This window comes from Hemitrygon akajei, chromosome 29, assembly GCF_048418815.1.
Source record: "Hemitrygon akajei chromosome 29, sHemAka1.3, whole genome shotgun sequence".
Taxonomy (NCBI): domain Eukaryota; kingdom Metazoa; phylum Chordata; class Chondrichthyes; order Myliobatiformes; family Dasyatidae; genus Hemitrygon; species Hemitrygon akajei.
Window position 1 is genome coordinate 26,580,349 of NC_133152.1, and position 23,523 is coordinate 26,603,871.

The 23,523-nt window shown below is 45.1% G+C and overlaps 2 protein-coding genes across 3 annotated transcripts in view; one reads left to right on the top strand and one right to left on the bottom strand.

Annotated features, from left to right (window-relative positions):
• LOC140718365 (uncharacterized) overlaps positions 1–5,394 on the top strand; it is a 34,210-nt gene extending 28,816 nt beyond the window's left edge. For both annotated transcript variants that reach the window (XM_073031979.1, XM_073031980.1), the window contains exons 9-11: positions 1,311–1,339; positions 2,241–2,553; positions 3,359–5,394. In XM_073031979.1, the coding sequence (XP_072888080.1) occupies positions 1,311–1,339; positions 2,241–2,553; positions 3,359–3,699 (683 nt within the window). In that variant the 3' untranslated portion in view covers positions 3,700–5,394. The remainder of the gene's footprint in view (positions 1–1,310; positions 1,340–2,240; positions 2,554–3,358) is intronic.
• A 7,733-nt stretch (positions 5,395–13,127) lies between these two features.
• LOC140718528 (tumor necrosis factor receptor superfamily member 25-like) overlaps positions 13,128–23,523 on the bottom strand; it is a 31,215-nt gene continuing 20,819 nt past the window's right edge. Inside the window, exons 7-10 of the mRNA XM_073032490.1 lie at positions 22,898–23,020; positions 15,555–15,625; positions 14,798–14,924; positions 13,128–13,985 (exon numbers count right to left, since the gene is read on the bottom strand). Coding sequence (XP_072888591.1) covers positions 13,714–13,985; positions 14,798–14,924; positions 15,555–15,625; positions 22,898–23,020 — 593 coding nt within the window. The 3' untranslated portion in view covers positions 13,128–13,713. The remainder of the gene's footprint in view (positions 13,986–14,797; positions 14,925–15,554; positions 15,626–22,897; positions 23,021–23,523) is intronic.

The window sequence follows — 23,523 nt, forward strand, 5'->3', positions numbered from 1 at the left end:
GAAACCTCTTGGCATTGACTGTGACACAAGCAAGGTTCTCCTGATTCTCAGCTACTGCCCTTGTTCAGCTGAATGAATTGCTATCCTTTATCTGCTGAACTCTACTTGGAAGAAGCAGTAAATGGGCTTTGGTTGAGGGACTCGAATGCCCTTTTACCGGGAGTGACTTGGTACCGATGTCACTGGCTGGGGGTCCTGCTGCCCAGTAGGATCTGTCAATGGAGAAAGGATAAGCTTTTTCAACCTTGATTCACCAATCCAGCTGCATTGCTGGTAATCGAACACTGCACAGCCCTGTGGTGACAATGCCTTGTTTCCAAATGTGTGGCTAGGTAGATTCAGGTCATATCTAGCAACGTAAAGCTGTGCGTGTGTGACCCTGTGGGCCATTTAAGGAATTGGAATTGTATTCCACCATCTTTCCTTGTGACCCAGCTCTTGGCTCCCTGCAATGGCCGTCAAGCCAGAGGATTACTAGGTCGCTGACTCCACAGAGCCTTTTTGGTTCTCCCTTTGCCTGGCTGAGTGTCGCTCTGTCAGGGTATAAGGCGCTTGCCGCCCAGGACAAGGCAGGTCACTTGATTGACAATTAGACGTTCACTCTGTCTGTGCGAGTGCAAAACGTGTAGCAGCAACTGACAAAGAATACTTCAGCTGAAAGTCCACATCATAGGACTGGGGCCTAACACGTTTGCACGGTAACCTGCACTGCAGCTTCCCCTTGAAGTTATAACCATCCTCATTTGGGGGGGTTCCCCTTTTCTATATTGTCAAAGTCCTGCAGCTCCCGAACTCCCTGGACCACAGCAATTCAACAACGTGACTCACCACCCACAAGGGGAATTCACGATTGGTTTGCCAGTGACGGCAACCTCGTATTCAAGAATAAATAAGTAATTTGGGAATTGGGAACGTTCTGTCACCGTTGTTCCTCCCTTTACCTACATGTGAGTTTAACCCTTAAGACCTCACTGTAATTCCTGCTTTCAAATGTACCCAGCTGGGATCTGGCGCGGTAGCATAGTGGTTAGCACAACACTTTATAGTAGAGGTGACTGGGGTTCAATTCCCACTGCCTATAAAGAGTTTGTACGTTCTCCCATTGGTTTCCTCCCAAAGTCCAAAGACACGCTTTTTAGTAGGTTAATTGGTCATTGTAAATTGTCCCCTGATTGGGCTAAGGTTAAATGGGGGGGGGGGGGGTTAAAGGGCCGGAGGGGCCTGTTCTGTGCTGTATCTCAATAAATAAATACAAATAAATAAACTCACCCTACATGATTAACTCTTTCTTTTCACTGTTTCTTTCTTAGGAAGGATGCCTGAACCAAAGGCCGAAGTGGTAAGTGTTGCAGTTACCTGACCAAGCCAAAGCCATGGAGTCAGAGTGTCAGGGAACAAGCCCTTCACCCCACCAAATCCACGTTAATCATTAACCCCTCATTTGCGCTAATCCAGCATCAACTCCATTTCTTCTATCTCCCCACATCCTTATCGGCTTCCCCACCCCAACGTTCTTTCATTCACGGTAGAGGCTAACTAACCCTCCGACCCCCCCATGTCTTCGGGGTGTGTGTGGAGACCGGAGCACCAGGGGAAAACACGCGTCATAACCGCGAGAGCGCGCACGCACCGCCCGGTCAAGGTGGGATCGGGGTCTCCGTGAGGCCGCGGGTCTCCCAGGTGTGTCGTTCGGTCTCCTCCTCGCTGGAGGCAAAGTGCGCAGCTTCACTCTCCAAGAACGAGCGCCGTGGGGGGATGCCCAGCCCCAACAGAAGCGGGGGGTGGGAACCAGAAAGTGCATGTCAGCTGAGCTGGAGGAGGAGGCGCAAGCTGAAGAGAAATTGTAACAATAGTGGATTAAAATACACGTCACTGAGTGTGTGTCATTGCTTGCATGGTGGGGGGCTGATGCTTTTTGCTGGAGTAAGTGGGGAGGGGGTTGTTTCTTTTCCTGCTGCTTGTGTGTGGGAGGGGGGCTTTGAGGTTCTAATGGTTCTCTGTCATTCATTGGGCTTTTTTTCCCTCTGTTTTACGGGTGTCTGTGAAGAGCAAGAGTTTCAGGCTGTATGCTGTATATATTCTCTGATATTAAATTGAACCATTCCCTCTCTCTTGCTTGGTAACTGGGGGCTGCCCATTGTCAGGAGTGTGCTGGGGAGGGGGTGACGTGTAGCAGTGGCTCGTAGATTTCTGCTGACGCTTGTAAGGTTTCTTTTTGAACCAGTCCCTTTCTCTACCAGGCTGAGAAGGACATCTGTCGAGTGGAGACGGTCTGTTTAATTGCCGACAATGGAAGTAATCCAGTGGGAGTGGTCTCCGGGGACAGGAGCTGCGGGCAGAACGGTGGGCCCGCGCCTCTGGAGGGCCAGGTCCCCTCCTTGTTGAGGTCCGTCAGCAACGAGTCGCGAGGCGTCAGGAAGAAGCTGGAGATGGAGGGTGGCCCGAAGGAGGAGGATCAGCTCCAGAGCCACTATGCACCCTTGAACAGTTACTCACAGATGGATTGTCAGGAAGACCAGGGGTACATCAGCCGGGAGTCGCGACCCAGCTCAGGTAGGGCGTCACCACGTTCGTTGGATTAACGTCAGAAGCGCTAGAGCTCAGGGCTACTGAAGCAGCACCAGATCCCCAAACCTGATCCAGGCCTGGCCTAAAATGTAACAGCATTTCTGAAAGTCAAGGATAAAGTCTCAACTATTTCTTCAGCTAGCAGAGATTACCTACTTGGCAAAGGAGCAAATGAGCCAGTATTCAGATCACCAGTGTCTGCAAGCATGTCCGACTTTCCACAGTACCTGAAGAGGCTAGTTTATATAGACTATAGTATAGAGGCTAGTGTGTGTGTGTGTGTGTGTGTATATGTATGTATGTATATATATATGTATGTATATATGTATGTATATATGTATGTGTATATATATATGTATATATATATGTGTGTGTTTTAATGAAAAAATTATATAGATTTTATATAGAGATGTATAAAATGAATCTCAAGGTAGTATATGATAACATATTTGTGCTTTGATAATAAATTTATTTTGAACTTTGAACCCCAGTGCCTTGATCCAGTGCAGCCAGGGAGAGGTGTGTCTGTTTATCTAGTGCTGCTGGATCCAGTGAAATGACAAATTACCCCTCTTTCCCCACCCCCCCACTCAAACTCCTGGTGATACAGTAGCTTCCAGTGAGAGGCTGCGCCCCCGATCCTTTTGGAGCCCCGACTGATGTGGTATCCTAGAAACCGTTGTTCCCGCTGACAGCCTATTTCCCTGGATCCAGAGCTCTATTGATTGGGGGGGGGGGGGGCGGGGGTGTGGTTTGGGTTCTCAACACTGACCGGTGTGTGTTTGTTCAGGAACCCCTTCACCTGTGATCGAGTTCAGCGGCAATCCGACCGTGAGCGTGACGATAAACACCAGCAGGTGCTTTGTCAACTGCTACCATCACCCGGAAGACAGATCTGCCGAGCCAGGAACGAGTGAGGAACAGTATCGTGCTCCGGAGGCAGAGGAGGGAGCTGAAGTAGACGAGGGGTTTCCGGTTCAGGAAGAACAAAGGGATTCAGACTCGGAGACGTGGAAAGAGGATGGTGGCTCGGTGCAGAAGGATCGTTGGTGGTATAATCCAGTGCCGCATCAGGAGAACGGAGAGGAGTCACACCTCCCAGTCCAGGACACTTCCGGGAAAGTTTACTGAGTGAGGAATGGAGGTCACAGAATGTCCCGTGCCCTCATACTGAAGGCAGCTTTGTGCCCCGTTGGGCTTGTGAATGAGGCTCCTGCCTAATCTACTGATGTTCGACTCTCCTGTGAAACTCTTGAAATGTCACCCATTTGTACGTGAGCCAAGTAATGGGTTTTGGAGAATTCCTGGGATCTCCAGTTCAGACCTCAATACCTCACTGAAACATGCAGTAGTTTTTATGATGATGGCAATCCAGCCCAGATTCCATGGGTTGTTATTGAGTTCATTAAGTGCTGAGTGTCTCTAAATGCTGAGTCATTTCACAACATTACCAGGCAAATCTGGGAACTGAACTCCATCCAGTGTGACCCTTTCTATATCACTATGTAACACCAGCTTCCCCACTCAAAACCTCAGGAGGCTACAAATAGAGGGAAAATTCCTTTCTCATTGCTCCTGCTTGTTCCCAGTTGAGGAAGAACAAGTCTGAATTTCCTGGAATACCTACCTCCCTCATACAGGGCAATGTTCCCCACACAGTCTTGCTCGTGCATTGGTGCTCACAGCCGAGTCTTCAGACTGTTCCAGTGCTGCTCAGTTCCCCAAAGAAAAGGTTGTGTATCATTTAAAGATCCAATGCAAATCTGACCCTGGACAGCCCAAGAACCCCATCCTTCCCAATTCACCAATCAACCAACTGAAGTGAAGTAGCCCTGTGTCTTGGAGATTGAAATAATGGGGTGATCTGATTGAAATACACAAGGCAGATATTGAAAGGTGCTTTCCCCTGGCTGAAGATGCTGAAATGATACTCAGGGCAAGGAGCAGCTGTTTAAAACAGATGAAGAGAAGTCTCTTCACTTTGAAATGTTCCAGTTCAGAGGATTGAGAACATTCATTTGGTAGAAAGATGTATTTCTGGATTTTAATGGAGTCAATGAATATAGGGAAAAAATGGGTAGACTTGAGGGAGGTTAACGGTTTATGTGGCCTATTGCTGTTTGAGACAGTCCATTCCTTCATTGCCCCATCTCAGACCACCTTGAGGTCTTTTCCCCCAACTGTAGAGTCCCAATTCTGTTATACCTTAATCATTCTACCCCGTTCTCTCAGAGCTGCATCTGGCGATGTTCTGACGCTCAGCTAAAGTGCGGGAGTGCATTTCATGCGTTCAGGCGTGTTTGGAATGGAAATTAATGAGCTTCTGATGGTTCTTTCTTCATCCTCCCAAAACTAATATAACGTCATCAAACATCACCTTAGAGTGGCTTCCACTGGTATTCCAAAATACACACTGGATTGAAAAAAAGCTATGTAAATATGAATATATAGATCTATATTAATGTTTATTATTCAAAATTATTAACATAGTGAAAACAGCAACACCTTTTCACTTCACCTTGCCATGTGGCCCAATGCCTCTCTGCTCTTTCCGTCTCTCCCTGTTCTTCTTTACTTCCCATTCATTTTCCCAACTATTTATTCAATTTTGATCTTTTTCTTCCCCTTTCTCTCTTCTCACCTTCCCATCTTCTAATTTCACCATACCCTGCTCTTTCTCTAGCCCTCTCCGTTCTCCCTCTCCAATTTTTTCTTTAATTCAGATGGAAGACTGGCAAACGTAGGGTGGCACATGGTTGATGTGATTCCTTGTAAGTAAACTTTTACATGTACAGCAGAACTGATAATAAACACTTTTGTATTTTTCTTGTGCGTTTTCTGTAAATAATGTGGCTTTGGAACAGTCCACCTTTCATCCAACCTGTTTGGCAATGTTAAGGTGAGGTGTAGTGAGTTTGTGTTGTGCGTAGTGTGTAAAAACCTCGTGGGACGATGAGAATGCTATAATTGCTTATTTCATCCTTTCTTGGGAATTTGATGGGGGAGTGCAAACTGCCCAAAGGCTCCACCTGCAGACAGTTTGTTACTTGGGAGCTAGTGCTGACTAGGGAATCTATCTGTCGGCTTCTCTTTGGGAAATTTCACTTCATCTCCCCTGCAGGTGGAGTGTTGGATTGGTTGCGCGGGACTGAAGGCTGCAAACAGCGTTTAATTGGTGGAAGCCTTTGTATCAGTAGCCAGACACTAGAGACGTGGCCTGAATGGGGCCTCCCTGTCACTGGATGTGCAGGTGAACCCTACAGCTGGGGACAACGTCATTGTAGGGCAAAAGCTGGTGAAGATGAGGGAGCCAAGAACAGATATTTGGGGCGTGGAGGGGGTGGAGACCTTCAGCGTTACAAAGCTATGACAACAGGATCAGAAGTCATTTGACATGATTCATTGATTACAATACATCTCTGGTTGCCCCACTATAGAAGGTGTGTCAAGGCTTTGGAGAGGGTGCAGAAGAGGATTACCAGGACGTTGCCCGGATTAGAAAGCACGTGCAGCGGGAGGTTGGAAAAACTTGGATTGTTTTTTTTCTGGAGCCCAAGGGGAGTTCTGACTGAGGTTTATAAGATTGAGAGGCTTAGATAAAGTCGAAAGACAATATCTTTCTCCAAGGGTTGAAATGTCCAATACTGAAGGCATGCATTTAAGCTTGGGGGGGAGGGGGGGTAATTTCAAAGGAGAATGAGAGGGACTATTTTCTTTTTTTTTTACTCGGAGAATGATGGGTGCCTGGAATGCTGGAATGGAATCGTTTAGATGGGCACATGGATATGAGGAAAATGGAAAGATATGGACATTGTGTAAGCAGAAAAGATCAGTTAGCCACTTGATTACTAATTTAATTGGTTCCGCATTGTGGGGTCTGTTTCTGGACTGTTTGTTGTTGTTGTTCAGTCGTTAAGTTGAGTCCGACTCTTCGTGACCTCATGGACCATGGGGTCCATGGGGTTTTCACGGCAAGATACGGAAGTAGATCGCTAGGCTCTTCTTCCACACAGATACTGCTGCTGCCCGGGTTGGGACCCGACTGGGCTTGAACTCAGGACCATCTGCCTTTGAGTCCAGTGCTGATGCCACTACACCACCGGTCTGCTTTGTATTCTATGTTCTCTGAGGATGAAGAGAAGGGGATGAATTTTCCATCTGGTATAGGTGAGTGTGATTTTTTAAAAATCAGGTACTTACAAAGAAATAGCAGCTTTTTTTTTTAACCATTTGAGGGAGTAAAACATCTGCCACTGGGGAGGGGCATGACCATATTCAATTCTGCCTCAGTGCTTCCACGGTACTCCTCCCCCCCCCCCCCCCCAAAAAAAATTTATTCTGGCTCTGATTCTGATTAGACGGGCAGGGGAGGGATAGAAATATCACTGTGTGATTGCAGCAAAATGGTGCTGAGGCCTGGTGGAGAGTTACCTGGATAACAGGCACAGTTGCAATTTTGATGAGAAACTGGTGGCTGAAACTGGTGGCTGAATCCCACATTTCAGGAGTTATTGGTTAAGTACACAGACCACAACCGTCAAAGCTGCAGAACCAATGACTTCACTACCTTGAATTACCACAGGCTAGATTGTGAATCAATAGCACTTGTTCTTTGAACACCACGAGATCCAATTTTATTTTTACCTAGGGTAGTTCACACAGAAGATCATGCTCGGGTAATTCATTACCAGACGTGGAATTGTTCTGAGTGCTTCAGTGTGCCATTCACGTGAGTGCGCTTGCTATTTTCCATGAAATGTTCTCACTCCAAGTGGATAAAAATCCACATAATCTAGACTATGGAATGGTTTCAGGAGAACTAGTAACACATTGAGCTTGGGTTTTGTTTTGCTATTGAAAAGCACTCCCTGCTGCCAATGGGAGATCTGACTGCAGGCTGTTGAGAAAATGAAAAGCCCACTTAGCACAGGAAGATGTCTTTTTTCACCCAGCATTTGGCTTTTGAAATACTGATTCAGTGGCTGGTTCTGAGGTGACAGATTGGTGCTGGATCCCAAGAGAGGAAATTTGTTAGAACGCCCACAAGATGGATTTTCTAGAGCAGCTTGTGATTGAGCTCATGAGGGGGGAAGGATATTCTGGATTGGGTGATGTGTAATGAATTAGATTTGATTAGGGAGCTTAGGGTAATGGAACCCTTAGGAGAAGTGATCATAATATGATAGAATACACTCTGCAGTTTGAAAGGGAGAAGCTAAAGTCAGATGTATCAGTATCATAGTGGAGTAAAGGGAATTACAGATGCAAGAGAGAGGAGCTAGTCAAAGTTGATTGGAACAAAATATTAGCAGGGACGATGCCAGAACAGCAATGGCTGGAGATTCTGGGAGCATTTTGGAAAGCACAGTATAGATGCCTCCCAAAGATGAAGCAGTATTCTAAAGGGAGGATGATGCAACCACAGCTGACCTCAGTGGTTGGGAAGATGTTGGAGTTCATTATGAAGGATGAGTTTTCTGAGTACTAAAATAGGCCAACGTCAGCATGGTTTCCTTAAGGGAAAATCTTGCCTGACAAATCTGTTGGAATTCTTCAAGGAAATAACAAGCAGGATAGAAAAAAGCTAATCGGTGGATGTTTTGTGCTTGGATTTTCAGAAGGCCATTGACAAGGTGCCGCACCTGAGGCTGCTTAGCAAGATAAGAGCTCATGGTATTAGAGAAAAAAATATTAGCCCGGATAGAGAATTGGCTGATTAGCAGGAAGCACAGTGTGAGAATAAAGGGAGCCTTTTCTGATTGGCTGCCAGTGACCAATGGTGTTCTGAAGGGGTTGGGGTTGGGACCATTTCTTTTTACATTATATGTCAATGATTTGGATGATGGAACTATTGGCTTTGTGGCCAATAGAGGGGCTAGTAGTGTTGAGGAAGCTGGGAGGCTGCAAAAGGACTTGGAGAGATTAGGAGAATGGGCAAAGAAGTGGCAGATGGAATACAGTGTCAGGAAGTGTATGGTCATGCACTTCAGTAGAAGGAATAAAAGCGTAGATTATTTTCTAAATGGGGAGAAAACTCAAAAATCTGAGATGCACAGGGACTTGGGAGTCCTCATGCAGAATTCTCTAAAGGTTAATTTGAGGTTGAGTCAGTGGTGAAGACGACAATGCAATGTTAGCATTTATTTCAAGAGGACTAGAATATAAAGGCAAGGATGTAATGCTGAGGCTTTAGAAGGCATTGGCGAGCTTTCACTTGAAGTATTGTGAGCAGTTTTGGGCCTCTTATCTAAAAGGATGCACAAACATTGGAGACAGTTCAGAGGAGGTTCATGAGATTGATTCCTGGAATGAAAGCATTATCATATGAGGACTGTTTGGCTCTGGGTCTGTACTCGCTGCAATTTAGAAGAATGAGGGGGGATCTCATTGAAATCAATCAAATGTTGGAAGGTCTAGATTGGGTGGATGTGGAGAGGATGTTTCTTATTGTGAGCAAGTTTCAGACCAGAGGGCTCAGCTGCAGAATAGAGGGATGTCCATTTAGAACGGAGAGGAGGAGGGGGTATGTATCTTGTAAGGCAGAGGGTGGTTGCCCCAGGCGGTTGTAGTAGCCAGGTCATTGGGTGTATTTAAGGTACAGCTTGATAGATTCTTGATTTGTCAGGATGTGAAAGATTATGCAGAGAAGGCAGAAGATTGGGATTGAGAGGGTGGCAGAACAGGCTTGATGGGCCGAACAGCCTAATTCTGCTCCTATATCTTATGGTCTAACGGTGACGTTGTCACTGTACCATTGTTATGTCAGTAACTGGTCACACAGTGTGCCAGGGATCTGGAGACAGTTGGGAGAGACCTTGAGTTTTGAGAAACTACAGACTACTATGACTTATCTAATTGAACCTATATTCCCCAAACTGCTTAGGTTTTCCAATGCTTTCATTGTGTAGGAGTGTTAATTAATTGCTAGTGTTAAACAAAGCTATGTTTAGGCACATCAAAAATAGATAGGAGTCTAATTTCTACACACAAAATGCTGGAGGTACTCATTGGGTCAGGTAGGGGTCAATGGAGGGAATTGAACAGTCAATAAAACATTGAAATGGTAAAATGGTGGTACACTTGATCGCAGCGGCCTCTCTGAGTTCAAACAAAGGTGTGGTTGTTCATCCTTTGTGTGACCCCACGACAGTGCTGGATATTGGGAGCATTGAGTTCTGTGGGTCTGTCCCCCGGGCGAGTTGCTCAGTGGGGTGGAGCTGGCCTTGTATGTTGCTGTCAGCCAAGGAGGCAAGCGTCGGGGGTGGTGTGCGGTTCAACAACCCATGTTTTTCTCGTGATCGCAAGACCCTGGTGGACATTGGTAATTGTTGTGTGTGCGCGCGGCGTGTGTTGTGTTCTGTGTGCGTGCGGGTGTTGTGGACGTGTGCGCGTGCGTTGCCTGGTGTGTGTGCGTCTTGTGTGTGGTGTGGTGTGCTGTGTGTTGAGTGTGTGTGTGTGTGAGGTGTTCGTTCTGTGTGTGGTGGGTTGTGTGTGTGGTGCATTCGTTGTGCGCATCATGTGCGTGTGCGGTGTGCGTGCGTGTGCGTGTGTTAGAGTGTGGTGTGCGTGGATGTGTGGTGCATGTTGTGTGTGTTGGGTTGTGCGTGTGCATGCGTTGTGTGACAGACAATAGGTGCAGGAGGAGGCCATTCAAGCCAGCACTGCCATTCACTGTGATCATGGCTGATCATCCACAATCAGTACCCCATTCCTGCCCTCTCCCCATATCCCTGGACTCCGCTATCTTTAAGAGCTCTATCTCTTTCTTGAAAGCATTCAGAGAATTGGCCTCCACTGCCTTCTGAGGCAGAGCATTCCACAGATCCACAACTCTCTGGGTGAAAAAGGTTTTCCCTCAACTCTGTTCTAAATCACCTACCCCTTATTCTTAAACTGTGGCCTCTGATTCTGGACTCCCCCAACATCGGGAATATGTTTCCTGCCTCTAGTGTGTCCAATCCCTTAATAATCTTACATGTTTCAATCAGATCCCCTCTCATCCTTCTAAATTCCAGTGTATACAAGCCCAGTCACTCCAATCTTTCAACATACAACAGTCCTGCCATCCCGGGAATTAACCTCGTGAACCTACGCTGCACTCCCTCAATAGCAAGAATGTCCTTCCTCAAATTTGGAGACCAAAACCGCACACAATACTCCAGGTGTGGTCTCACCAGGGCCCTGTACAGCTGCAGAAGGACTTCTTTGCTCCTAGGACACCCAGATCTCGTTGTACTTCCCCTTTTCCTAACTTGACACCGTTTAGATAGTAATCTGCCTTCCTGTTCTTGCCACCAAAGTGGATAACCTCACAGTTATCCACATTAAACTGCATCTGCCCACTCACCCAACCTGTCCAAGTCACCCTGCATTATCATAACATCCTCCTCACATTTCACACTGCCACTCAGCTTTGTCATCTGCAAATTTGCTAATGTTACTTTGAATCCCTTCATCTAAATCATTAATGTATATTGTAAACACTGAACTTTAACGGTCCCAGCACTGAGCCTTGCGGTATCCCACTAGTCACTGCCTTCCGTTCTGAAAAGGACCCGTTAATCCCTACTGTTTTCTGTCTGCCAACCAATGTTAGTACCCTGCCCCCAATACCATGTGCTCTAATTTTGCCTACTAATCTCCTATGTGGGACCTTATCAAAGGCTTTCTAAAAGTCCAGGTACACTACATCCACTGGCTCTCCCTTGTCCATTTTTATAGTTACATCCTCAAAAAATTCCAGAAGTTAGTCAAGCATGATTTTCCCTTCGTAAATCCATGCTGACTTGGACTGATCCTGTTACTGCTATCCAAATGTGCCATTATTTCATCTTTTATAATTGACTCTAGCATCTTCCCCACCACCGATGTCAGGCTAACTGGTACAATTCCCCATTTTCTCTCTCCCTCCTTTCTTAAAAAGTGGGATAACATTAGCTATCCTCCAATCCTCAGGAACTGATCCTGAATTTATAGGACATTGGAAAATGATTACCAATGCGTCCACGATTTCTAGAGCCACCTCCTTAAGTACCCTGGGATGCGGACCATCAGGCCCTGGGGATTTATCAGCCTTCAGTCCCATCAGTCTACCGAACACAATTTTCTGTCTAATGTGAATATCCTTCAGTTCCTCCGTTACCCTAGGTCCTCTGGCCACTATTACATCCGGGAGATTGTCTGACAGATCCAAAGTACCTGTTCAAATCGTCTGCCATTTCCTTGTTCCCCATAATAAATGCACCCATTTCTGCCTTCAAAGGCCCAACTTTGGTCTTAATAAGTTTTTTCCTCTTCACATACCTAAAGAAGCTTTTACTATCCTCCTTTATATATTCTTGGCTAGCTTACCTTCGTGCCTCATCTTTTCTCCCCGTATTGCCTTTGTTGTAATCTTCTGCTGCTCTTTAAAAGTTTCCCAATCCTCTGGCTTCCCACTCATCTTTGCTATGTTATACTTCTCTTTTATTTTTATACTGTCCTTGACTTCCCTTGTCAGCCCCCCTACTCCCCTTAGAATCTTTCTTCCTCTTTGGAATGAACTGATCCTGCACCTTCTGTATTATTCTGCCATTGTTCCACTGTCATCCCTGCTAAGGTATCCTTCCAGTCAACGTTGGCTAGTTCCTCCCTCATGGCTCCATAGTCCCCTTTGTTCAACTGTAATACTGACACTTCCAATTTTCCCTTCTCCTTCAAAAATTGTAGATTAAAACTTATCATATTTTGGTCACTACCTCCTAATGGCTCCTTTACCTCAAGTTCCCTTATCAAATCCAGTTCATTACACAACACTAGATCCAGAATTGCCTTCTCCCTGGTAGGCTCCAGTACAAGCTGCTCTAAGAATTCATCTCGGAGGCACTCCACAAACTCCCTTTCTTGATTTTCCCAGTCTAACTGGATGTTGAAATCCCCCATTACAACCGTAGCATTACCTTTGCGACAGGCTAATTTTAGCTCTTGGTTCAACTTGTACTCTGTATCCAGGCTACTCTTTGGGGGTCTGTAGATAACCCATTAGGGTCTTTTTGCCCTTACAATTTCTCAGTTCTATCCATACTGACCCTACATCTCCTGATTCTATGTCACCTCTCGCAAGGGACTGAATTTCAAGGGACCGCTTTTTTTTTTGGGGTGTGTGGGGTGTGTTGTGGGGGTGTGCTGTGTGTTCATGTGTGTGTTCACCAGAAGAGGGCAGCAGATACCAGGAGCAGATCACTTCATAGGCTGTAAGTGTTTGTGAACGAATCTATTGAAAAACCCCTCTGTATCAGAACGACTGTAATGCAGTGTTGATCAAGAACAGCATCTGCTTCCATATTTTTAAAAGTCATATTTATCACCACGGAAATCTATATACAGATTAATCCAAAGACATGGAACACTTGGGACATTTCCCTGCGACCTGAGCCTCAAATCCTTCAGGCCCCACCTCTGCATAACCTCAAAACGGAGCCCGGGCCCCATTCGGAGTTTGCCTTCTGTGGCCTGAGTATAGTACTCTGAATGACTAACTGCAGGCAGCTCTTGGGGGGGGGGGGGGAGGGGGGGGGGAGACTTCCAATCCATGGATAAATCAGCTCTTGATAAATTACTAGAGACTTTGGGTCAGAGCGAGGCAGCTCCCAGGTATGACAGGACTCGGTACACAGAAGCAAGCAGAGAGACAGTAAGTCACTTACCACCTTGCTAAGCTTTTAGAGTCACATGACCTTACTATATCACTGCATCTCCTCTTTACACTACCTTTCCTCGTGAAGATCTGGACTGCAAAGTGGAACTAATTTTGATAAATGAGCTCCCAAAGCAGATCTGGACCCTGGACTGACTGCGTCTCCGACGTTGACAACCCTCAGCACGGCCACTTTGCCCTTGCCCCCTCCAAGTGCAGGGACTGAGTGCTCAGCTCAGGTGACTGCCCTCAAGGTTTGCTCCTTTGGAGCACCATGCATCTTGTCCAGGAATGGGAACCCCAGGTTCTGTAGCACCGCGCAAGTCAATTACTAAACCGCACACCATAAAATCCAGGCTTCACCAACAGCTTTGGGCTGCAGGACTAACTGGGCTTTAGATTGAGGACCCCTGGAGTTGTCTTTCCTGAATGTTAAACTTGATGTCATAGTGGTGTCAGGGAGAGTTGAACTAGTTGAGAAGTTTGGCTTTAAGTTCCTCTGCTAGACCTGTCAAGTTCATGATTTCCAAGGCCTGGTACAAGGACTCCATGGAGGCTGTTTGCTGCTGGCTCCACTGACGAAGCATCTCGTACTGCTGGTCTCGGGAATGGGTCACGTCCATCTCAATCCGCTCGATTTCACACTCCTTCAGCCTCAGCAAACGCATCAGCTCCTTCCATCTCCGCACGGGCACCAAGTTGATGATTTCATACCAGGTTCTTCCATCTAGGGGCATTGACACTAGAGGAAGAAAACTCCAGTCAGCTCGCGGCTCATACAGCCTACCACAACGCACATACATATTGTTGTATATTTATTTTGCATTTCTTATTTTCCTGCAACGTAGGAGGTTTTTGTCCCATTGAATCTATATTGGCTCCTAGAGCAACCCATCAATCTATTTCCCCAAATTCCTTTCATCCATATCTCTCACACATACCCCTTCTGACATTCCCACTCACTAGGGATAATTTACAGCAACCACAACCCATCAACCAGCAAACTTTGGGAATCGAGAGGAAGTCTGGAGGAAAACTCTGCTCTCTTATCAGATTCCTTCTTCACCAGCTCTTGACCTTTCCCATCTGGCTTCACCCATCACCTTCCAGCTAGCCTCCTTCTCCACCCCACCCCACCTTTTCATTCTGGCATCTTCCCCCTTCCTTCTCAGTCCTGAAGAAGGGTCTTGGCTTGAAATGCCAACTATCTATTCATTTCCATTGATGCTTCTTGCCTTGCTGGGTTCCTCCGGGGGGGGGGGGGGGTGTGTTGCTTTGGATTTCCAGCATCTGCAGACTTCCCTGCGTTTAGGACGACTACATGGCTCCAGGACGAATGTGCTAACAAGGTCAGAATTGAGCTTGCAAGCTGTGAAACAGTTGCACTACCTGCAGAACTGTCCTGTTCCACGCACTCTCTGCCTACATCGAGACACCGTCTGCACATCCTGTTAGCTTCTCCACTTCCAGAAATAATGGATCAGATCCAGAGTAAATCTTTTTTCTAAGTTGTCCAATTAAAGAATCCCCTCGGAGCAACACAAAGTCCCTTACCTTGTGCTTCGGATTGGAGCCGTGATGCCTGTCGACTGGTCCCATAAATGTTGTTGTTTGCCAGTGGGTAGGTTGGTAAATCAATAGGAGGCCTGGATTTCCTTTCTGGAGCCGGAATCTCAAATGGCTGCCAGGAACAAAAAAAGTTAAAACACAAGTTAAGTTCAAGCTGCATCCAGATTGAGAATCTAGCAGCCGTTGCAGCAACCGGCAAAGGTTTCTGCATGTGTGACGGATGCAGAGAGCGCAGTGAGGCGAGGTTCGGTGTTATATGGTTGTTGCGCTGGACGTGAGTGTCATGGTGAACCTTGTACATCTCAAACTGGCCTCAAGAAGGTGACAGTGAGCTTCTGCCCGGGATCCCTGCTGCCAGCTCCAGAACAGATTCCAGGAATTAGACACTGAGCCGTGCAATATTTCCAGATCCTTGTGTGATCTGGAGGGGACACTGCCGTGGTGTCTCCGGTTTCTGGCCGAGCCCATCTCCGTGGTAGTTGTGGATTTGGAAGGTGTCGCTGAAGAAGTCTGCTGCACTTGACAGAGGTGGTGTCACATTGCATCAGCGATGGAAAGGATCAGTGTTTAGGGCAGTGGATGAGATATCATTCAATTTCAAGTGTCAGCTTTGAACTGGGACAATGAGCTGCCAACTGCGATGTGTCTTGTGATGGAGGCGGGAAGGTAAAGACCAGACAGAGAACTTTACAACTCGACTGCGGCTGGAAACATGACCAAACAAACAGTCCTCAGCACTCACCAACTCCTTCACTTCACTCTTTGTCTCTTCACCCTCAGGAACTGAAACACAGACATCAGGCCTGAGAACCCCTAGGCAAAATACACACAAATTATTGAGTGCAGAGTTTATTAAACATAGTTTCCACCTACCCCAACCACCCTCATAATCATGGCCACCTATACGCATCCGTTAGTCTCGTGAGACCATAGATTTGCTCCTTGGAAGGTTTCCAGGGCACAAGCCTGGGCAGGGTTGTATGGGAGACCGGCAGTTGCCCAAGCTGCAAGCCTTCCCCTCTCCACGCCACCGATGTTGTCCAAGGGAAGGGCGCTAGGACCCAAGCAGCTTGGCACCGGTGTCGTCACAGAGCAATGTGGTGTTAAGTGCCTTGCTCAAGGACACAACACGCTGCCTCAGCTGAGGCTTGAACCAGTGACCTTCAGTTCACTAGACCGATGCCTTATCCACTAGGCCACGCGCCAACACATGGCCCACCATTCCCAGACTTAACAACATCCCTCATTTCTCCTCCCCCTTCACGCTGGTCCAAAAATGTTCATTAATTAGAACTCTTTCAATGAAAACCCCAGGCATTCCACATGAACATGAAGACCAGGAGGATGACTTGACCAATCTGAAGTTGGGGAAGGTAGGGGAGGTCCTTAATGAATACCCTGCTTCAGTATTCCCCTGTAAGAGGACCTTGACAATGTGTGGACAGTGTAGAACAGGCTAATCTGCAGGAAGATATCGCTGTTAAGAAAAAGCATATGCTGGAACCTTTGAAAAACATTGGGATAGATAAGTCCCCGAGGCCAGATGGGATATATCTTAGGTTATTACAGGAAGTGAGGGAGAGATTTCTGTGCCATTGGCAATGATTTTATTTCCTTGCCACAGGAGTAGTACTAGAAGACTGGAGGGTGGCAATCCTGGGGATTATAGGCCATTGAGCCTTACGTCAGAGCTGCAGTATTGCACTTTATATTCCTTGTTCTGTGAACTCTGTTTCTACACTCAGCCAGCTCTGCTTCTATGCTGCATTGGCCTCTTGCCTTAGGTTTGCCAATGTCTGCCATATGATATTTTATCAAGTACCTTTTGAAAAATCAGATCTCACCCCCCCCCCCGTGTTACCTCATCAAAACACATCGCGAACCTTAGCTGAACAAAATGTTTCCTTTATGAGATCTACCTGCCTCTCACTTGCAAGTTAATGCTCATCCAAGCCGATGATCATTTCCACTCCTAGTAATGAACTGATTGGCCTATGACATTCTGCCCTTCATTTTCAGAATGTGTAATGTTTTCAGTCTCCTCTACCTCCTCCCCATGTACCATTTTTATTCCTCACCATCCAAGGATGCATCCCGTCAGCTGATGAGCTACCTGTAGTGTCTTTAATAGTGTAAATATATTGCTTGATTAACCATTCTTTGTTTATATAGTTAATTATGAGTTATCTGTAAGAAGTACGGGAATGGAATGTGTCACTCAACCACCACATCGTATGCGAGAGCGTACATATAGAAAGGAAACAAAACTATGTAGACAGGTATCCTGGCTCCCCTGTTTTACTTTCAATTAGTTTCTGGAGTTACAAAACAGAACAGTGGTGATGAGGAAGTTTTAAATCAAACCCGAGATGACTACCTGTTAAAGTGCAGTATGTTTTTCTTCAGAATGGGAGAGAGATGTTCGAATTTAAAAAAAGAATTAGTATGGCCACGGTGAGTAATAGGTGACAATGATAATAAACTTTTTTTAAAAAAGCAGAAATAGCTGGCTACACTGGAAAGATAGATGTGTTTGATTGCACAACAGATAACTGGATGATGTATGCTGAACTAATTGTGCAGTATTTTTAAGCAAATGAAAAAGCAGATGAAAAATGAGTGGGAGTGCTGCAGAATGCAATAGGTGGAAAAGTATACAGTTTGCTTAGAAGTTTAAATTCTCCAGCCAAACCTGCCAAAAATAACTTTGCTGATATTGTGAACATCACGCAAGAATACAGGTTTCCCCCACCATCCGAAGGTAAAGCGTTTCTATGGAATGGTTCGTAAGCCAGAATGTCATAAAGTGAAGAAGCAATTACCATTTATTTATATGGGAAAAATTTGTGAACGTACGCAGACCCAAAAAATAACCTACCAAATCATACATAAAACCTAAAATAACAGTAACATATAGTAAAAGCAGGAATTACATGATAAATACACAGCCTATATAAAGTAGAAATACTTTTCTGCAATCATTGTCCACTGCAGTGAAAATCTCACGCAAGCGCTCTTGCAGAAGTACTCTCTCCAGTAACCTTTAAGCTATGAAGTTGCCAAATCATACTAAATAACACTTAAAAATACACAACCTTTATAAAGTAGAAATAATATATGTACAGTGTAGTATCACTTACTGGAATCGGGAAGACAGTGAGGACACTGATGGTGTGTTAGGCGGAGTTGTCGGAAGTTGGGGTGGTGGGAGGTAGAGGAAACTGGGGTGTCATCTCATCGTCTGTTTCCATCAGGGCAGGCAGGTCATCTTCTATGTCTGCCTGCCTCGATGTCGAAGGTCAAGGTTGGTCATCTGCTGCGGCTGATGTGGAAGGCTTGAAAAATGACAGTATGCTTGACTGCTTAGACTCACGCATTTTTCTATCATACAGTTCTTAGTAAGCACTCAAACCATCCTGCAAATATGCCCTAAACCTACGTACCCTTTCAAAATTAAAGTCAAACTTTTCTGCAATCATTGTAGTGCTGTCAATCGCAGTGAAAATCTCACACAGTTGCTTCACGTTCAGTTCCTGGATGACTTCACTTTCGGTCCATTCGCTACTGTGTTCGGTTTTGATTGTTATCCTTTCCTCATCCAATTGCATCAGCTCTTCATTACCTCCAAAACCTCTTCAACATCATCTTCGTCAACTTCCACAAGCCAAACTTACTTTCTCCTTACTTCGTTCACCACAATCGAAATGCTTAATTATGTCTAGTTTTACGCTAAGTGTAACATCCTTACGAGCTCTTTTAGGCTTTTCCGATACTTTAGAACTCATCTTGCTAACGGATGCACAAAATAAATCGACATAAAGCACAGATGCTCACAGGCATGTGCTTAAGCAAAGGTGGGCTCGGCTGCTTTTTCTCGCGCGCTGCCTTTTTTCATAACAGTGAAAACACCTTCTGTTAGCGAAAACAGGTAACTAAAGTAGGTCTTCATAACAGTGAGGTGTTGTAAAGCACACGTTTGAAAAACGGGCGGCACATGTATTTAGAACCAAAACCATTCATGATTGTAGAACACTTTAGGTTTCATAGGTGGAATCAAATGAAAGGGGAGTCCAGTTGAGCTTATGTGGCTGAATTGAAAACATTGTCTGAGCATTGTCAGTTCAATGACAGGCTTAATGATGCACTGAAAGATAGTGCAGTTTGTGGAATCTTACAAGAAAGCATTCAAAACGTCTCCTAAGCAAGCACAAATCACACTTAAAAGAACAAAAATGAATGGACTTCAGAGAAGAGAAAAAGAAAAAAAAAAGTAAATTTCAGTTTCAAAAAGAGCACTAATCTGCATGTTGTTGATGAAAAATCTGATATTGATGAGGCTCTTGAACTAAGAGGGATAACTTCACTTGCCTCATCATTGAGATGATCACACAACCTGTGGACTTACTTTTAAGGACTCTTCATCTCCTGTTCTCAATATTCATTGTTTATTTATATATTATTCTTTCTGTTTGTACTTGCACAGTTTGTTGTCTTTTGCACTTTGGTTAAATGTCCAAGTTGGTGTGGTCTTTCATTGTTATTATTGTTATTCATAGTTATTATTGAGTATTGAAATATTGAGCACACCTACAAGAAAATGAATCTTAGGTTTGTATATGGTGACATATACAACCACGATAACAAATTTACTTTGAACATTGAACTTTGAGTGACACAGGACTGAGTAGCCTTCAGATTTACAATGTGAAAACTAATGAGACATAAGCAATATGACTTACACCAGAAGTGAATGGCAAATTAATTAAGATGGAATTGGACACTAGCTCAGCTGTTTCAGTCATTACATAAAATGAGTTTGAATGGCATTTCAAAGTTATTGAATTAAAACCTACAGATATCCAACTAAGAACTTAAACTGGAGAAAAGAAAACTCCTGTGGGAATGACACTTGTAAGGGTGAAATGCAACAACCAACAAGCCACATTGGGCTTGCATGTGGGGAAAAAACAGGAGGGCCATCATTGTAGGCTGTGATTGGCTGAGACAACTACAATTTGATTGGAGATCCATTCACAATTAGAATGCCACATGCCCTGCAATAGAGTCAACAGAAAGCGAATTAAGAAAGATAATGGATGATGCCTCAGCAGTGTTCAAGAATGGCATTGGTAAATTCATACCAATAGTAAATTAGTGTTTAATGAAATACTGCATCCGTGCTTTCCGAAGCCGGGCCAGTTCCTTATACAATCAGTGATAAAGTAGTCAGTGAGCTAAATTGCATAGAGACTGAAGGAATTCTTTCGAAAACTGAGTGGAGCCTGCAGGCAATGCCAGTGGGACCAGTATCCAAGAAGAATGGGTTTGTCAGGATCTGTGGTGACTTTAAGGTCATCATGAAGTCAGTACTGAGAGTAGATCAATACCCTCTGCCCAGGTTAGAGGGTGTCATTGCAAACCTTTCTGGAGGGAAACACATCAGCGAAGTGGACTTAGCTGAGGGCTACCTACAGATGGAGATGGAAGAAGAGTCCAAAGTGTTTCTCACCATAGTCACTCACAAAGGCACTCAGGCAAAAACCATGGGCCAGGTGCTGCAAGGCTGCCCAGACACTCAGTGTTACCTGAATGACACCACTGTAACTGGAAAGGATGACATGGAACATATCCAAAAATCTCAAGGTAGTGTTAAAAAATTAGAAGATTATGGGCTCAGACAAGGTGTGAATTCTTTAAATCAAGCATCACTTACTGTGGTCACACCATGAATGCACAAGGATTACAAAAATGTGCTGAGAAAATTCAAGCTCTGGTGAATGCCCCAAGGGACATGTTACAGTAGCGGTCCTTTTTAGGGTTTGTCAATCACTTTAACAGGTTCTATAAGATGCTTCACCTTATGGTATACTGCAGCTGCAATTATGTTACATGTTATGAGTGATGGAAGTGAATGCCCCATATCCTTTGCATCATGTTCTTTTACTTCTGCAGAGAAAAATTCATGCACAAATTGACAGAGAGGCCTTGAGTCTAGTTTGGGTTGTAAAACATTTCAACCAGTACTTGTACGGGAGCGAGTTTATCCTCATTACCGATCATCAACCACTAGTGTCTCATTTTCAATCCACAGAAGGGTGTTCCACTAACAACAACTGTACAAGTGCAGAGATGGACTCTGTTTCTTGGAAGACACAATTACAAGACTGAATTCAAAAGGACAACTAATCTTGGAAATGATGATGGATTGATTGTCCTTCTTACTCCTGGGAAAAGAAATACCTGGAAGGCTTACAAAAGCGACACTCCTCTTGATGTATTCTCCCCAATGCACATTGAAAGTCTCCTTATTAAGGCAGAGATGGACCAAAGGGAAACCACACTGTTTCAGCTCTACATGGCCATCCAGAATGGCTGGAACGTGCAGCAGAAATTTCAGTTTCCCTGTTTTAATTAGCACCGGGGTGAACTTGCGTTTGATGGTGATTGAGAGTTGTTGTACCATCCAAGCTGAGCGCTAACGTATTGGAAGAGCTTCACGCCGGTCATCTAGGCATGGTCAAAATAAAAACATTGGCTCAAAGTTTTGCCTGGTGGCCTGGGACAGACGAGCAAACCGGGCAGCTTGCCATGCCCAGTTCGGGATGCCAACACATCCAGAAGATACCAAAAGCAGAGCCTCTCCATCCCTAGAAACGGCCTGCATTGCCTTGGCAGAGGATTCATGTGGATTTTGCTGGGTGATTGACGGGCATAAATTTCTAGGTGGTAATGGACGCAGCTACAAAGTGGCTGGAAGTGTTGTCAATAGCCTCCACTACAGCCTTACACACCACTGATGTGCTGAGAAGCTGCTTCTCAAGGGCTGCTGTTCCGTATCACTTTCAGTGACAATGGACCACAGCTTGTTGCAGACCAGTCTCAGCCATTCCTGAAAATGAATCGAATAAGGCATATAACATCTGCACCGTACCGCCCAGTTACAAATGGCTTGGCAGAAAGGCTTGTCCGGAGCCTAAAGAACTCACTGTGAGCAATGTCGGCAGAACACACTGCACTGAATCAGAAGCTTGCCACTTTGCTCTTTGCATTCTGCAGTGCGGCACGCTCCACAATGAACAACCCACCAGCTATGCTGTTCCTGGGTCATCCCTTGCACTCAAGCTCGGATTTCTTCAAACCCAGTCTCAGAAGGAGCACGCAGAACAAATGGCCGAGACTAATTGAGATCTCCTCAAACAAGGAGGCTGACTGACTCACTCCTGGACAAGCAGTCACGGTGAAGGACTACAGAGGTGATCCAAAGCGGGTACATGAAATGATTAAGAATAGAGCTGGACCACTGCCCTACACAGTGGAGATTGCGTCTGATGTAATCTGGAAATGGCACATTGATCAGCGGAGGAGAGTAGAGTCCATTGTTTGAAAGGGCTGTTAGATCTACTTCCTGCGCTCCCAGAGTCAACTCCTACGACCACCATGGAGGGGACCCCAGAACATGAGATTGTTTCACAGCCACAAGTCTCACCTGCCAGGCAGAGTGATCCCACTTATCAGGAAATACGTTATCCCAGTACAGTAAGAAAGTCTCCACAGTACGTGACATACTTGAGCTGAGATGCATTCTATATTGAGCTGGAATTTATAGCTAAACAGGGAAAAGTGTTGAGTATTTAATATTTGAGTAATATTGTAAATATAGTTTGATTAAGCATTCTGTTTGCTTATGTAATTCATTATGGGTGACATGTAAGAGTACGTGACATGTATGTGAATACCATACGTCACCATGTCATTTGTCAGATCCTCACTAAAAAAAATGAAAGAAAACTAAAGACTGCTGTGATTTTCCTTCAATTAGTTTCCGGAGTTACAAAACATAACACTATCCAATGTAAGTACTCCCGGATTTCTAGTACCTTTTTTTTTTAACTTCACTGAGTATCCCAGCAAATAACTTATTTCTTGCAGTTTTGACAAACTTTTATTTGAGTGCAAGAGCGAATGTGAGCCTCTTTGCCTGAGGCTACGAATTGGGGAGAAGATGAGGGAACTCTCTGCCAGGAATAGTGGTACGTATGAAACCAGAGAGACCCCTCGTCTCGGTTATGGTAACATTGGGAATACCTGTGCCTGTCAGGGTCTCCGGCTCCTCCACAGCAGATGTACATCGAAATTTGCAGCGCAGAAGTTGGACCATCACAAACAGAAGGGAAAGTGATCCCAAAACACTTAGAACAATCTTCAGCACTAGAAACAAGAACAGGGTGAGTCAGTCACAATCCCCCGCTGGAACCCAGAATAAAGATCAGTCACGATCACTAAACCTCTTTTAGGACTGCTCATTAGCTTGGCTAAGGTGGTCATTATCAATTCTAGGGAGCTGAGGGATTTAGCAGGTCACTTGGTGTGTTTTCTTGCCTCACTTCCAAAGCTACACTTGCCGAAAGACCTTGAGGCTCGCGTTCTTGATATCCAACGTCATGCTTGAGACTACTTGATCTTCAGGTAGCCAATGAACTGAAACTGACACCCAAACCAAAATGCTGTTTAACTTGTTTTGATCTCCTTAATCTTTTGATATAATTTACAATTTATTGTTTATGCCCCTTTATGAATACCCCTTGTCAACTTGCCTATAGCAATACAAGGTTTCATGCCAGTCAGAAACGTAGGTTGGACACACGCTTTTCTATCACTGGCCATGCGTACGTCTTTGGGTTGAATTTCCTGCCTCCATTGCCTTCACCGGA